The 17923-nt window shown below is 36.5% G+C and overlaps 1 protein-coding gene across 3 annotated transcripts in view; it reads right to left on the reverse strand.

The window, feature by feature from the left end:
* The window catches only part of CNST (consortin, connexin sorting protein), a 57261-nt gene that overhangs the window by 13645 nt on the left and 25693 nt on the right, over positions 1 to 17923 (reverse strand). For all 3 annotated transcript variants that reach the window (XM_085576942.1, XM_085576941.1, XM_021550460.3), the window contains 6 exons: positions 16237 to 16323; positions 15669 to 15783; positions 12822 to 12843; positions 12552 to 12648; positions 6696 to 7564; positions 317 to 452 (listed from right to left, as the gene is read on the reverse strand). In XM_085576942.1, coding sequence (XP_085433068.1) covers positions 317 to 452; positions 6696 to 7564; positions 12552 to 12648; positions 12822 to 12843; positions 15669 to 15783; positions 16237 to 16323 — 1326 coding nt within the window. The remainder of the gene's footprint in view (positions 1 to 316; positions 453 to 6695; positions 7565 to 12551; positions 12649 to 12821; positions 12844 to 15668; positions 15784 to 16236; positions 16324 to 17923) is intronic.

Consider the following 17923-nt stretch of genomic DNA (forward strand, 5'->3'; position numbering starts at 1 on the left):
AAGCCTACACCTCACACCTCTGAGCAATGATCATTAATGAAAGGACTTCAATTATTTGTCACTTGTAAATCATTCAGCCAGAGGAAAAAAACAGTGACTTCATTCTCAGCCAAGCTTTAAAACAGAAGTATGCTCACTGTATCCTTCTGTAGTCTTGTTACCCAAACCTGGTACAGACTAAAAATCTTTTATCAATCACCTTTACTTACTAAGTTTTAAAAAACCAGGAGAGTATGTTCAATAAATGCCTGTTTTGCTGCTGTGAACAAAAAGACTGACCAAGAGAACAATCCATGAATCAACAAATTTAAACTACCTTGATCCAATGTGTCTTCCATTTCTTGGAATCTCACTCTTCTCTTTGTTTGCCTTTGCTGGACTTGAGCAATTGTTTTTCCATCTCTGTCATCTCTCTTCTTTAATATAGACACCAATCCTTCCACTGGGGTAATCTATCAGGAAAGTCAGTGAGTGGCACAAGAGATGTTAAATAGAGCTCCTGCTCAATTTTTCACAATGACTCAGGGAGGAAACAAGCTAAACAGTTAATAAATGGTTTCCAGTTTACTTTTCTTAAACATTGCAGTACTTGGGAAGCCTCCTTTTTGAAGACATCAAGTCCTGAACAGACAGGACAGCTGCAGTATTGTTCTGCTGCTTACTGACACTGTTTGCCTTTAATTGTTATAAATGTTAAATGCACACACATTTTCTGCTTGGATCACACTTTGTGCTACTTTGTAAGCTCACGTGGGCAGGGGCAGTGGTGAGGTGGATTTGTGTCAAAATCATTATCATCAGAGGGCAATAACAAGTCAATGACACACTGCTGCTGCCCCTCCAAAAATATAATCCTGCAGAGCCCATCACATACTTATTGTGAGATTAATTTTCCAGCACTGCAATTGGTTCCCCAGGGGCGGACAAGCAGCTACAGCAGGGCTACAAAACCGAAGAGAGGGAACACCAGGGAACAGGGAAAAAGAAAGCTTCAGTGCTCTGGATGGATTCCACATTGAGTTCCACATTGTAATAAGCTCTCTGGATACAGCAGCAGTGCAAAAATCCTTCCCTACAGGCTGGTCACTCAAACAGCTTGCACAAACAGCAATATGGTCAACAAGTCAATAAACCACACCTTCTCTTTTCTTTGCTATAGTATTTCCATTAGTTGCAAAAATATATGGTAAGCCATACTGGGTTGGTTGAGCAGTCTGTAACTTCCTTGTTATTAATGAAATTAAAGTAGGTGATGCACCAGGAGAAAAATGCTTTCCTAAGCAAGTAGCTTCTGGTGTGCTACAAATAAATAGAAATTAAAGTCAAAAGTATGTTCAGAATTGCCCTTTTTTTCTACCTTGTGAACCTCCTTGCCTCAAAAAAAGTCGTAATTATTTCTACCTAGACTGCAGTAGGACTTTAAAAAGCTTAATTCTGTAGATCAACAGTAACATTTGTTAAATTGAAAAGTAATATGCATACAATTGTGCTACAGATAAAACATATCACATTTACAACTGAATTTGCAACTCATCTATTAGATAACCCCAAAGGTCTCTAACTTTCACAAAAACTCCAAAACCCCCAAGTTTCCAAGTAACACTGTAGTTGCAGACAAAGGACTACTTAAGCGTATCTATAACATAAGTTAGAAGACCATCCATAAAAACTTTTATGCATTGCATTTCTAAGAGCAGTAGAGAAACAGAAAAAAAAACCAAGTTCATATCCTTAAGCTTGCCTCATGTTGTGAACTTATATAATGCATCAATGCATGCTGCAGTCAGAGATGGTGCCCTGCACACAGGGAGACATAGGGCACAATCCAATAGGTACTGGAGCAGCTTTGGCCTTTGCAACATTGAACTGATAAATATGGCAATTACACTCGTGGGTCTCTGGTCTGGCAGTATTTTATAGCCCTTAAATGGACAAATAACATTACCTAGAACAACTCAGAGGATAAAACTGATCTCTGCCACACTTTTGATATTCACTTTCCCTTTTGTATATATGCTCAAGAGCTTGAATGGATTATTTAATGAAACAATGCTAGAAAGTACTTGGAAAGTAGTGGAAGTGTGGAGAAAGAGGAAACAAATTGTTTAAGTCAACATGCAGAGGACCAATAGCTGGCAGAAATGACCCAGAAATAATAGTTTGCAACTGTCTCATCACAACAAATGAGTGCACTGAGGTGCAGCTTCTACTGGTACTGCTAAATTAGCCTTGCAAAAACAAAAATTTAATAGGCCAACAGAAAAATCACCACTTATGGTTCTTTGTTGTGACAAGGAAAAGGGATTATGTAGGAGTGTTTTAATTTTACTTATTTATTTGGAAGGGTGGAGACAAAATGATATCCTTTAGTAGAGTAGATTATTTTAAGCCTCTGCTTACAGCATTGCTTTCATAAAGAGGATCAATTGCTTCTCCCACACCACCCACACAGCAGGCTGGCTGTTGCCTGGCATGATTATTCCCAAGTGGCTTGGACTGTACAAGGTGGGAATGTCACCCAGAGATGGCAGGGCATTCCTACCAATCTGCCCAAAGATTAGAAGTGGTGGTCTGTTCTGCAAGACATCCCAGCAAACTGAGGCACTTCCTTCTGTCTGTTGGCTCTTGGTAGTTTCTGAATGACTGTGTCACAAACTCCTGTCTTCTCCAAGCTTAAAACCAGAGGGCTATCCTTGACAGGATTATGTGGAAATGTGTTGCAGTAATTACAGTTACATAAAAGGCTTTCTGGAGGAAAGACTTGCTACAATGAGGTTCATTTACTTTCCCTGTCAGCCTACATAGATACATTTCAGGATTTACTTTAAATGTATAAAGAACTAATGTGACACAGTACAAGTTTCTCTCTTCTGAACATCTTCTTTTGCTTAAAAAGAGGGATAAAATGCTTTCAATTTTGCAATAAAAATAATTGTGGCTAGTGTTACTTCCCCATCTCAACAAAAGCCATAAACTGTATTTTGAAAAACAGCCCCTTTATATATGTAATTTATTCCTAGAATAGAATCATAGAATATGTTGAGCTGGAAGGGACTCACAAGGATGATCAAGTTTAACTCTTAGTCCTGCACAGGACACCCCAAGAGTCACACCATGTGCCTGAGAGCATTGTCCAAACACTTCTTGAACTCTGCCAAGATGGTGCTGTGACCACTTCCCTGGGGAGCTGTTCCAGTCCCAACCACTCTCTGGGTGAAGAAACTTTTCTCAATATCCAACATAAACCTCTCCTGACTCAGCTCCATGGCATCACTATACTTCATTTGCCTTTGAATTTTATGAGTTATACACTTAAGGTTTTTTGTCTTTGTTTCCAATACACAAAGTGATTCTATTAGCTCCATTTCCCAGTAATGAAACATCTCAGGAGAAGGGCTTAGCTGCCACACAAGATGAAGTTTTACATCCCATTCTGTAGGTGTCAGGAGGAATTAAAAAAGGAAGAATATACTGTTTATATTGGAAGTTAATGAGGGAACTGTGGTTAATACAGTTGACCACAAGTCAAGCACAGGCTTGACTTGAACCACATGCAGAAAAATACAGGCTTGCACCAGAGTGCCCTACCAATAGCTTTTACATGAAAGAGGTGCATAAAGGACCCTATTGAAAAATCAGATATTTTCTTAATTCTAAGGTGGATAATTAACAAAAGATGGTCTTGGAGCATCTATGTAACTGAGCTTGCTCAGATCTGCTGGCCTTGACAAAATCTTTTGACAGGAGTTTTTACAGTCACTGTACAGGAACTGAAAGAGGCATGCACGTGTATGGTGGCATTTTCATCAACAGTCAAAAATGAAAGCAGCAATGACTGTTGGTTAATTGAAACTCTGTTAAAAAAAAGCTTTTCTCTTTTCCCCACCATTAGTAGAAAGTGAATTTGCTTCAGCCAAAAGTTTCCCACTTCTCATATACATTTTAATAACCAGGTTGTAAAATCAGAAGAAATAAGCTAATTGAACTACCTGTCTCTTCTCTGTTTAAAACAGAATTTGGTAACAAAATATCAAAAAGCTTCAACAAATATGATGTGTGTATATTTATAAACATACTGGACAAAACTATGAAAATAAGGCCTTGTAATTCAAGTTGACACTTAGAATTAGTTGTAGCATATAGACATAAATAAAAACCCCAAAATGGAGGCACTACAAACTGGGAACTAGGAAGAAAAGCTCACTGTGTGAAGTAGTTTGGTTTGAATGCAGAAAACTACTCAAGAAAGTTTGTGTATTCTTCTGTGGGCTGTATTCCTTATTCAGTTACATGGCAAAGGACTGTAGTTTTATTACAACAATACCAGATTTTTTAAAGTAATCCCCAAAATGACAAAACCCAAGACTTCCCTGTTTTACAGTAAAACCAGCAGAAAAACCCCTTTGCCAATAACATACATTAGATACATAAGTAATTTGAGTTTGAAAAAGAGCTGACTTAGTAGGTTCAGTATTCACACCACAGCTACTGAGGGTAATATTTTTCCTCCTGATACACTTGCCATGCAAGTACCTGAGCTCCTTTATACACCAACAGACACCTGATACCATGTAAGCACTCCACGTGGGAGCAAAGTTACTACAAACTTAAAGCTAAGGGACTGAAGCCATACAAGAGAACAGAAAATACACAACACTGCCTCTAAACCTAGTGGAGACTTCATTTCTTGGTATACAAGCTGCCATCCAAAAGCTTAATGTTTTGGTAGACAGTCTCACTATCTTTGCTTTCTAACAAGAATTTCCCAATTATAATTTTCTAATAAAGAAAAACTTCTAAGTTTTTACTAACTTCCTTGTCTCTCACATAACAAGTTTATTCTACAACCTTTTATTTTATACAGCAAAATGTAACTTTATTGAGGTTACAATTTGTTTTGCCACTGCCACTTCATTCTCACAGAAATGATATCAAAGATATTTAAGAACTATATACTTCTAGTATTTGTTGTTGCCAGCTTCTGACTGTGTTTCAAAGTTCTTTGTTAGCTGTACAAATCTTGTTTCTGTAAAATGACTGTGGTTTTCCATAATTTGCTTGTTGTTGGATGTGGTTTGTACTAGTGAAGAAATAGCCAGTATAAGGGCCTGTACAATACAAAAAATACTATTTCACATTAGCAGCTATTTAAATCTAGAGTCAGAATTAGGTGAATTTTCACTCTTGCAATTAGTTATTGTAAATAATAAACTAAAAGTAAGTGACAAAGCATCTAAGTTAGAAAACTGCACGAGATGATTCTTGGATCTCAAATTGGAGCCAAGCAAAACTTCTGAACTGTAAATACATATACAAAGATTTACCCTTCCCCATCTTCAATAAATTCTTATTACATATCAACTGAAGAACAGTAATGAAATTTTATTCTAGCATAGAGGTGTTGTCCCCAGGTTATTTCAAAATTATATTTACTTCCACCTTCCATTCTAATTTGTTTGTGGCAGTGAGGTAAACACTTCATGATAAGTTTTATCACGGTCAAATTGATTATTTTTTTCTTTTTTACTGCCACATTGGTCATTTAATGTGATTAATTTAATTTCACTCATGTGTCTACCAATGCATTTTCTAGATACTCATTAACAACCAGTGTATGAAAACACCATTATCTTCTTAGGTTGCCATAGCGTGAACAATGTAATTTCAAAGCCTTCAAGAGGACAAGAAAGGAAGAAGTGTTACAGCTGAGTACAAAGATTCTATCTGCTCGTCAAAACTTCAGTGCAATCTTATTTTGGCACTAAAACAGAATCAATGAACACAAGTTAACAATGCTGCTTTCTCAGGGGTGCCAAACTCTTTCAAATGTGTCACCCAAGAAAGCTGTGGGTGCTCATCACTTCTGAAAAACAATCCCTAGGCTACTGATGGGTGGTAAGATTAACTGGAAAAACATCCTATACGTATATAATGAAACAATACAAGCTGGTGTGCTGTCCTTAATTCACCCTTCGTCACCTGGAAATCCCAAGTATTGTGAAACAACCCCAGGTGCTGCATATGACAAACTTTAATTGCTACTGATGTTAATCCTTCTTCCCTTCTCCCATTTAAGCCCCCTGCCTCACAAAAAACTTGAGTCTCTTGCTATGAATGATTCAGGTGGACTCTCACCAATGCAGCCAAATGACAGTCATTTTATAGAAACAAGATTTGTACAGCCAACAAAGAACTTTGAAACACAGTCAGAAGCTGGCAACAACAGATGGCCAGAAGAAGGACTATGGAAAAACTCAAGGTGTTTTTTCCTCTGCAGAGACTTAACTCTGCCATCAGAGTACTGGCAGTCCCAGCACCAGGAGAGCAAACTAGAAATGAAATTAGAGGCCCTGCAAAGCATCATCATCAGTCACAGGGACAATCAACACAAGAATTTTTCTAATAGTATCAATATGCTGCTTCCTATCCCATCCTCTGAAACACAAATGGCACAAACATAGCTATTTAAAAATAGATGCTACTGGATTAATTTATGCTATATCTATGTGAAACAGAACAGCACTCTGCTAAAATGCAGCATTTTCAGTAGGCTCAAAAGAAATTAAATATGTATAGATTTCAGATTTGGTAAAGTGATACATAAAGGAATATTTAACACATTTTGAAGTTGGCAATATCTAAAATATTTTAACTGAGACAAACATGGAAGATTATATAGGATTTACAATATTTACCTCAGTAATCTCTATCCTTCTTGTAAGTTCATCAAGAGAAGAAAAGCTGTCATCTAGTGATAAAGCTTCCAGGGAGTTATAAGATGCTCGTTCGGGTGAAATATCTGGAACAGTGTCAAAATCCTCTTGGTTTGCTAAGTCAGCAAAGTCTGCAGATTCTTCAGTGTCTATTATGTTACCATTCAAAAATCTCAGAAATAAGTCTTCTTGTTCATTATTGGCCTTTTCCTCCTGTCCTGCTGCTCTCTGTATTTCCTTGCACACCTGTGAATGGTCAGTACTGTCATGCTCAGACACTTCATTACAGCCAGAGGAAGTTCTGTCCCATGGAGACTGCTCATCATCATCATCATCAGGCTGTATCTGTTGCTGGCTTAAGTCACTATTTCCAAGCTGGCCACTAGGAATTTCTGAAGACCCAGCAGCATGTTTTGATCTGAGCAGACTTCTATCAGCTGGCCCATCTTTATCAGAAGGAACCAAATCAGCAGACATATAATCATCATCTGTTAAAGCCAAAACATCTACCATCGGCTCAAGAGGGAGTTTCACTCCAGGCTCCCCCGCCCCTTCTATTTTCACTGCATCCTTGGAGAGCTGTCTTCCCCTCAGCTGCAGACTGTTATCTCTACCAGCATCCCCAGATGATAAACAGCCCGAGGAAGGCCTGCCCACTGTCCCTGTGGACTGGGTGTGTGGCTCCAGTGTCGATTCAGCACTGCAGTGCTGCTCCTCCATGTGGTCCTTTCCTGCAGCTACCCGAAGACTTGCTGCCTCTGTCTGTCTCTCAGTTTTGTTTTCACCCAGGCAAACAGTGCTCAGCTGTTTATCTTCTTTCTTTGGTGCAACGCCAGGACAAGTTTCAGTACCTAAGTGCAATAGGAAAAACAGTTCCAGAGTTTTTAAATGATTCAAAGCATCAGCCCAGGAGGGGAAAGAGTATACTGTGATTTGATAACATTGTAACCTAATGCTTCAAAATGCTCTCCCATAAAGGGCAGGGATTTTATGCTACAGTCAGGATAACTTCTGTTAGTAGTCTCTGACTCTTGATTCAGGAAAAAAAAGTATTTGCACATATTCTTGCAGGTGAAGCACATGATTCAGTGTCCTTCTGAAAAAAGCTACTCCCAATATGTGAGCATCTTTCTGAACAGTCACTTGTCTTCTAATGGACATTTTACATGAATTATCTCATGGAGGCCTGGAATTTAGGCAAATGCACTTAATGACATGAAACTGTACCTTTTTGCAAGTGTATCTGTCACCTAAGGAGATATCTGCATTTATTTTAAAGAAGCTGCAATCACACTACTAATTTAATAAATTTTATATTTGCATATCATTAGGTCCTTTGGTTAACACTAAACTAAATAGAAATTACATTTCCCATAAATAGACAGCATAAAAAGATGCTGCTTTTTGGATTAGTAAGTTTATATATTAAAAATGCAATCAGATGCAACTTACTTCTGTATTCATATTTACAATACATATTAAAATTATTTTTTCTTATCTGAAATTTCAGAGACACACAAGGAGCTCTACATAGCTTGTGAATTCACCTACTGGTATGATATGCTGATGAAGGAGTAGATGCTTAGCCCAAGTTATCTATGAAATTATTAGATATTAAGCATTACAAGAAAGCCAAAACTTTGTTTTTAGGCTTAAAAAGAAAGAAACAGGCAGTTAAGAATTAAAATATTAAAGTAAGTTAGCTATGACAGAAACTGCCTTTTATTCCATACTTTAATAAAAAATATGTTAAGACTATGTTATAATAGGATTACTGTTGCAGTAATAGTAGTAACCTCAATCAACAAATTAGTAACTTTAGAAAGCACTTATTTGCATTTTTTTGGTCATAGTGAAGAGCAGAAAGGTCTTATGAACAGATTAACAAAGATATCAAACAACACCCTTCTTAACTGAGTTCTCCATGCCAATTTTGTTCTTCCACACCTGTTAAAACCTCCCTTAAAATGTGACCCTATTTTCTGAACTTGTTACACAAAATAGTCACATTCATTAAAACAAACGTTTGCATTAATTCATTATATACTGAACAATTTTATTAAATTCCAAACTATCCCCCTTTTAATGGATAATGAAATGCAAGGCAGCACAGAAAAGACAGACTTGAAAATTGAAAAAGAGACTATTCAAGAAAATCAAAATGTGGGAAAAAAACCCAGAATGACATTAACAGAAATAAAGAGTACAAGGACTCTAACTTCTATAAAACACTGAAAGAATAGGTGTGAGACAGGGCCTTTTAAAAAATGAGACACAGATGAGTAAATAGCTCAAGGGATTTGTAATGGGATATCAAGCCCTTCACATACAGGTCATGAGTTCAAACACAGCCTGGATTATCGGTACAAGATTTTGTTACCATCTGTCAATTTTTCCTAGTGGATATATCCACATTACAACAGGCATCTTTGTTGGCAGCCCCAACTGCAACAAAGATTAAATGGAATCGGAAATTAAATCAGATTCTGTACTGCAAAAGGTGTCCCTTGAGCTCAGGGCACTGTTCCTAAGAAAGTAATAAATGATCCTAGCACTGTTATGTAACCACAGATGTGCAAGAACTGGGATACAATAATCATTCACATCAAATTTTCAGCAGTGTTCAATATTTACAACTACTTCAGGCAACCCATGCCCACTACAGACTGAAGGCAAATTAAGACAAATACTTGAAGACTTAATTAGAAAAGATGCCTTTGCCTATACTAGGTTAACTGAAGACATACTCATCAGGGGTATTTTGCCTGACTGACAGAGGTACAACGAAGTGTCTACAGAAATTTTTTTAGCAACAAAAGCACCTATGGTAATTTAAAAAATGGTTTCTTTTCCCCCAAACAGAGCTGCATTAGAATTGCCACTTGGTTTGCTCATCACAGTGTAGGCACCACTTTGTCCTGTTAATCTAACACAGCTTAGCAGAGTACTGATCTACAGTAATCTACCAATGGAGAATTCACACATTTCCATCTTTGTCCTTCTTCCCAAGTAAAAACAAATCCCACAGAACCTAAAAGAAAACAGGGTATAAAGACTTCCTCCCCATCCTGGAATTGAATCTAAACTATATGTACACACTGCAAACTTATGCTAAGGGTCTTGCTAAATTCAATTATTTCATTAGGAAGGTTTTCATGAAACACATTAATTTATCTTTAGTTAACACTAAGGCTATTAACTCTCTGCTTTCAGTCAGAAACTTAAAAAATTAATGGGAAAATGATTTATCAAATCTCATCTTTCAATACACACACACAGTATTAAGGGCTGAATTCTCTCTGTTGGTAGATTCAGAGTGAAAATCTGCCAGAAAGTAAAATGTAATAGAACAGACCATTCACAACCCTTGCTCAGAAGGGCAGAAAACTAATTAGATACTGGTCCCAGGAGTCTTGACTGGATAACTTCTTATAAAGCTGTTTGTTGGTCACTGTTTGTAGCCCCAAGAGAGTGGAACTGTGAATTCTTAGGATCAACTGCCTACAGAGGCTCAAAATATATTCCCATATACTTTAGCAGATGAATGAAGTAATTTTTGCTTAAGATTACCAGGCAAGTTTGATTTTACTTCAAAGATGCTACTATAGTGCAGTGCAATAGTCTCTACAATGTAATATAGATATTGCTACAATGCATTTTATGTATTCTTACTGATAACTACTACATAAATTCTTATTATATATGGGTCCATATGAAGGCCAGTTCTCAAAACACCTAAGAGTTTCCTTTTCCTGTCTTCCTGTAAGTCAGTCTTCTACTACAAGCAGTTAAATGAGTTAAGTAGTTCTTCCTGTGGTTTGGCAGATACATGTATTACAAAGGTAAAACTTTACATGTTTACTTCTCATTTTTCATTTAATTTTTCTTTTTTTTTTTGGTAGAGAAAAAAAAACACCTAAAAAGCAGAAGTCAAGCATTGTAAATTTTCAGTGAGAAGGCCCATGCACTTACGCTACTGTTGGTTTAGGAACTGTAGGTTTATTGTAAAATGGGATTCTGTTGGGGTTCAGGCAAAATCAAGAACCATTTTCCAAGTGGTCATATTGCTTCAAGTCCTGGGCTGGATCACTCAGGCACAACTTGTTATCTGAACGATATTTCAGACTATGAATCACCTCTGTGTCAAATTTCTGTACTAGTTCATCCTGATGCTTTCCCTACCCAAATCCTTCTGACTGCAACCAAACTCATTCATCCTCAGGCTCCTGATGCACTGACACTGAAGGGCAGCAGCAGCTAATGACCACATGCTGCCTCAACAGCTGCTCACACTCACCAGGGAGATAATTCATTGCTTCCTCAAGAATGTACTCATCTTTTGAAAAGCATCTTTTGCAAATCTCAACCATTTAAACTTGAGAGAAGGTGGAAACATTCCTATCTTTGTGTTGAAAGTGCTTAGAACTGCTGAAAATTTCTCAGCAGAACAGCTTTTTATTGGATGACACAGCTTTATCAATTTACCAACATTTCACAGGAAGATTTTAATGATATTTTGACAAGATTTACATTTAGAGAAAGGCATGAAAAGATCCACTTATACCATTAATTCCTTCCACATTATATCAAGATAGTATTGTACTAGAGTATTTCAACATTGAAACAAAATGATCCTAATTAAGAATGTTCAAATGTTCAGAAATTCTGCTCTCCAGAAAGCTTTTGTTTCCACTTGGAAAAAAATCAGAGCAAAAATTGTAATTGTCTATTTTTTTTCCATGGGAGTTTCCAACCATCCAAAAATAAAAAGCACCTGTGTTCTTTTGATCTGCTTTCTGACCTGTAGAATATGTTTGTTTCATGTTTCTAATGCTTAATATTTAGTTACAAGAAGAGCAGTGGAGAAAAGGCAGTATAGGGGTCATGGTAAAAGAGCATGCAGATAAGGAGGATCCACATACATAGAGAATTGTGACTTTGTACCTTCATTAATTTCTGATTCTCCTGAACATCCTGGCTGATACACACATGTAAGATAGTTTAAGTTGAAAGGGACTTCCTAGGATCACTTAGGCCAGGTCTCATCTTGTGAAGAATTTTAGCCGTTTTTGAGGGAAGGTACTTAGCTTAAGTCAATGTTGGCAACTGTAGTATGGCAAAATACCAGAAACTTTTTGCTCAGAGAGACAAGAGATAAAGCACAGCCTGGTTACCCACCAATATTCTTTCTCACTCTGTCTCCATTTTAACAATTAATTAATTTGTAAATGCTTCCTAAGAACCCAAAGATTCTAACAAATTACTCAAAGAAAAAAGCCCTTGCCCCAAGGCAGAAAAAGGAAAATGAGCCTTAAAATTACATAAAAGTATGTACTGTAAACAATTAACTGAGTTTTTCTCTTCAAGTCCCTTCAAAAGCTTTATCATTTTCTGTGTTGCTTCAGAAAAATGCATCTCAAAATCAGTACACTGCATGTAACTTAAAATAGTTACTAATATTGTTAACTGTACTCCATTGCCACACCTCAGAATGTCTGTCATCAGGTTGATTACCTAATATTTTTATACATGCAAATTATTATCTCTAGTTTTATACAATTTGGTAGCTTACATAAGCTAATATAAATGCATGCACATGTAAGAATTTTTTTAATGGAGGCTAGAATTACTTCACAAGTATAAATATCAACAACTAATTAAAATTGCATTATTTATCCATTGTGCTGAGAAAAAAAAAATCACGCATTTGTGCATCTGTAGAGATCCAACAGATGCTGTATCTTCAAATGAAATAGCTTAATTTTATTTATAGGAATATGTCAATACAGTGTCATATTTAAAACAAATGTATGCACATGTGCATACATACACACATACCTGATTTAAAAGCAGTAGCTTCTCTTTCCTTTAAAGTTCTGGATTCCATTAACTGAGGTAAAGAACTGCTTTCCCATGTATTTTCTGCAGCTACTAGCTGTAAAATATGATACTATTATGTGTAATTTTTAGATTTAAACAGGAATGCTGTGGCTTTTTGAGACATTGAAACTTCAAAAAGCTTCTAAACTTGAAAGATTTTATCTAATATTTAAAATATATTTATTACCAATTTTTGACAAAGCAGAATTCAATTAAACAGCTGCTTACCTTATTTTTGGATGCCTGTGGCCTGTGGCAATAAAGGAAAAAGAATAAATTAAATAACCTAATGGCAACATTCTTCATAATAAGTGTAAGTGAAATCTTAGAAACTTTTGCTGTGCTCTAAAATTAGCATAGAACTTTTCTTCCACTGAAAGTATCAGCCTGCTAGCATACCTTCAAGCACAGATCTGTGCTTGCATGAATATCATCAGAAGACAAATTAGTCCTAACATTGTTCCACCTGAGAAAGCCGTCAGAAGGAAATTTACTGCAACATATCAAGAAATGTACATTCCTGTAAAAGGTTATGCTCAGAAGAAACTCTACCAACTTCAAAAATCATAAAAGAACTTGCTATCTACTACTATTTAAAATAGGGATCACTATAAAAGAGATTGAGTGATGAAATGACCTCGCCAAAAATGATATTTCCTTCTCCACAGACTGGGACATTTTCTGGGTTCTGTAATGTACAGAAGCTCCCACTGACTCCATTCAGATTCACCAACGCTGCTCACAGTCAGGGTGAACTTTGCCAGCTGGATCCAGATTCATGCACAATGTGATTTATCACACATAATCTGTCTTGTAGTCTTTCATACAGCAATGAAAATAAAATGTGGAGCTTTTTATTTAAAGCTACTGAAAAAATGTTAGAGAGAGAAGGGAAGAGTACTTATGTTCATACTGTCTAACAAAAACTTCAAAAAGTTACATTGCCTTTTAAATTTTACCATTTAAAATTCAAATAAAGGACATTCAAAACTATCTTTAAAGAGCAAACATGTCCAGTATGTAGCTATAGAACTTGAGTATCAGAAAAATTTACTTTCAATTAAAAAAGCAAAATGCTCACATTTTCCAAGACCTGCATGCTATTCATTAAAAATTAAAGTGTAATTTCAATTAAAAAGTAGAATTAATTTAAAACTTAGGAAAACCCCTCTATATGAAACAATAACAGCAAATAGGCTTTTGCCTTCAGAGCTTGAAAGAGTAACAGTATTACATACAGAGCACTGATCATGGTAAGTGAACACAAGCCTTAATTTTTATCAAATTGCAGGGTTTCTCAGAGCAGGGAATGACATTTCAAAACTGAAATGAAGGAGAAAGCAGAGTTATTCTCAACAAGGTGACAACCCAGGTGATACCAGGGAGGTGCTGCTCATTGCAGCACGTAAATCCCAGCAGAGCTGAGTCTCAGCAGGTCATGCACAAGGAAACGCAGGCTGGGACAACCTCTCAGCAGCAGCACACTGCAGCTGCAAACCTGCACCTCCAGTGCCACACCTGCCCCCTTATCCTCTGGGAATGCAAGAATACCTTTCCAGGGACTCCCTCACAAAGGCATTCAGAATACACCTGAAAAATCCCTGCATGGATTCTGGGAATCAGCTGGGGTGTTTTCAAACATCACCCAGAAGAACAAAATTGAGAGCCAAATGTTGCAGCATTTCTGAAAGAGAGAGGGGCATGATTTATGTTTTGAATGAGATTTGAGTTACTCCAGTCTAGGCCTCAGATTTGGGCCTTGTGAGGCCTTCCAGCCTCTGATGAAGTTAGAAATTAAGGGTTTGTGGCACAGTTAGAAATTGTATTAAGGTGTGATGGGAAGCACTGGGCTGTCTGGGTGTTAAGTAGTATAGGTTTATAGTGTAAGGTTTGGGCCACCTTAAGACAAAGATAAACAAAGTTAGCTTGCTAATCAGAGTGCCTTTGTAAACTGTAAACTATATAGAAGTGTATATAAACTGCCATCTTCTCTTGAATAAATGGAGAATGTTACATTAATCATATTGGTTGGATGTGCGTTCTGTCCTGCCCAGCTTTCCCGTTTTATGAGGTCCCTGGCTTTGGCCAAATCAATACTCTATAAGCAACAGGAGCATTTTAGTTTTTGTTATAACCAGATTGACTCAGCCAATGCAAATGTACTAGAGAAAGTTCTCTCTCCCCATCTAATTGAGAGCATCTTGCCTGTCACAGGCAGGCCTTTTCTCAAGCTTTGAATGTAGTTTCCTTATTGCTATTGGTTGATCATTTTTCAGTGGCAGCTCGTATGATTTTTTCCATCTGTACATTAAAATCAATGTTGGGACAGTAGGACATTCATACATGAAGGAACAGATCTCCTCCTCCTACCTGCTGGGTACAATCCCATATATGTTACTACCCAGAAAAGCACCCTAGGCACTGCCCACAAGTTTGTTATACTGTGATACAACTGATTCTGGAGGCTGATGGGTCAGGCAAAGCAGCTAGCAACTGAGATTTCACTGTTCATAACACTAGGAAAGTACAGAATTACTGCTTCATGTAAATACAACTGATATGAAATTTATAGAAAGTAACAAGAACTACATTAAGCATTAAGGAATTGTCCTGAAATGTGGAAATTTGGGAATAAAATCCTATAGCGTAGGTATGAGTGCTGAAGTGTGAGATGCTGGACACTTGCATTTTGAAAGAATGAGTAAACCAATAGGTATTAAACATGAACACCATCATTAGTTCTACAGTCTCTCTCTTCCTAAATTAACATTATTCAGCATTTCCTTTGGTTGAAATAATAAAACTCAAAACTCCAGTTCTGGAAAACTGATGATTTGCTAAAATGAGTTCAGATTTAGTCTTCATGCATTCTTAAAACAACATTAAAACAATGTGAAAACTGATGGTAACTGATTTTAGTTACATATCAGAAGGAACCACCACGTTATAACCAAATTCAAGTCAGTGATGCAACTTTTATTTTGACACTGATTATTTTAAAATACCCATAACATCAAGGAGACAACAGCTACAAAAACATTAGTTTGAGGAGTAATAATACTTTCTTATACTTACTGTTGATGCGAGGAGCAAACTCTAGTAAGCTTTTCCAGTTCTTGGCCACTCAGTTCTTTATCTGAATTCCTCAGTGTTGTAACTGGACTGGGAACTGCTGTTTTCCATTTTCTTTCTACATTAAATCAAAATATTTTTTATTCAAGATACTGTAAGAGTAGCTTAACATTAAACAAATTGGTGAAACTAATTAACGGAGAAATATTGACAACTGTTCTATCTGTGCTCTACAGTCTTGTTTCAGACTATGCAGAACAGCATCATATTTGCTCAGAAGACACTTTATTTTCATCACATCACACCCACCAATCCTAACCCGTAAATAAGCTTGAAACAATTGTGGATCAAAATCTTGATTAACAGAATAAAGAATTACAAACTATTTCCACATTTATAATTAAATGCGTGCAAACAAATCCAAAGCAGAAATATTCTTCTTGTAACAAGCTCAGAGAAATTCCGATATAAATGTCACTTTTGCTATTTAACTTTTTTATCCTGGAAATGTATTATTTAGAGATACAAACTGAAGTCTTTCTTCTACCATATTAGTTTATCTGGTACTCACCCCACTGTTCCTGTATGGAAGAGAGATTTGCAAGCAGCTGCTCATGATAAAGTCGTTCAAGCTGAATGAACTTCATGGCCTTCTCATCTGAAAGGAAGGTTAAAGGCAAACACACACATACGAGGACATGGCATGACTTACTTATAAATGGCATCATGGTTGAATGGGAAGTAATTACACACTTGAAATTTGAAATAAGTGAATCAAAATGAATAATGGCTAGCATCCCGATTTCTGTGCAAGAAAGAAAAAGCAGCAGACATGAAAATGGCAGGCAAGAAGTAAAATACGTGGAGAAACATTCAAAAAATGAAAATCCTATTCTTTTTAGCAGGTATCTCCTCCCATGTGCCTGACACAACAAAAGATTTTTCTTAAAAATAAATGACTGAGATGTTATTATGCTGATAACTTGAATGAAAAAATGACATCTCTGGGAAACGAAAAGCAAAATAATGACACAAATACCAGCACATATCTTGCAAGAAATACAATTACATGCCAATAACCATGACTAACTGAAAATATGACTCCTTTCTATGACCATTTGGTGACAGTATTAAAACAATCCAACTTCAATTTTTGAAAAATACCTTCCCCCCTCCTTTTTCAACCATTGTATGCAACACTGTTGGACTGCTAAGTTTACGTTTTGTCTTCCTGAAGATTTGCTCACTTTTCTTCTATATGAAGAACTCTTTCCCCATGCTTAGGGTTATCAATATATTCACAAAGGTATACTGATAGTCACATATCTTACAATAGTCAGGATAATGCTAGTTCACTAAGCCTGAGCTGTTAGTTGTACTATTTGAAGATGTTTTACCAGCTATTTGAAATGTAATTCTACAATACAATGAGGATAGAAGTACAAAGAAAAAGGTTCTTAGTAATACGGAAAACCCACTTTCCATTATTCATGCTAATTAAAACACTGGAGTAATTATTACAAAACACAACCAGTAGCCTCATGCAATGGCATGGCTTATGAACAACAATATTAATGGAAATAATATTCCCTGTCTTCAGGCAATCTGTTATTAGAAACAGAATTACAGATCACAGAGACAGCCTTAGAGGATCAATGCAACAAACCCTGAATTATTTTTAATATGAGATTCCATACTGAATGAATTAAAATGTCTGTCATAGATAATTAATACAGTGTAACATGATCAAGTAGGTTCTTTATTAACCTCAGGAAACTGATGGCTGGAGGTACAATGCAGATATCCTTCATAAATATGTATTATATAGTGGTGTTGAATTCCACACATCAGGTGTACATTGCATTAAAAAATATTTCCTTTGATCAGCTTTAAATAGAATGCCTTTCAATTAAAGCAACTCCAATGAAAGAGGAACTGTTTCTACCATGCCATTTATATTTTAAATTTACTAAATGCCCCCCCGCATCAGGACTTATTACAGCATTTTTCCATGCCTTTCATTTGTGCTGTGCTGTTGTTATTGGACACAAAATGAGTACACGGGAGTTTGGTGAGTTCAAAAGAGAAAAGACCCGTTATTATTCAAACATGTGGTATTTATAGAATTCTAAAGGTGACTGTGGATTGGAGGATGGAATTACTACTTCCCTAAGTACACTGGTTCAAATATTAATCATTCTCTCTACCCACAGAGAAATATGTAAACTATTCTGTTTATATATGAAATTGTGTGGGAA

This window comes from Lonchura striata, chromosome 3 (genome assembly GCF_050655825.1).
Source record: "Lonchura striata isolate lonStrDom1 chromosome 3, ASM5065582v1, whole genome shotgun sequence".
In the NCBI taxonomy this organism is placed as follows: domain Eukaryota; kingdom Metazoa; phylum Chordata; class Aves; order Passeriformes; family Estrildidae; genus Lonchura; species Lonchura striata.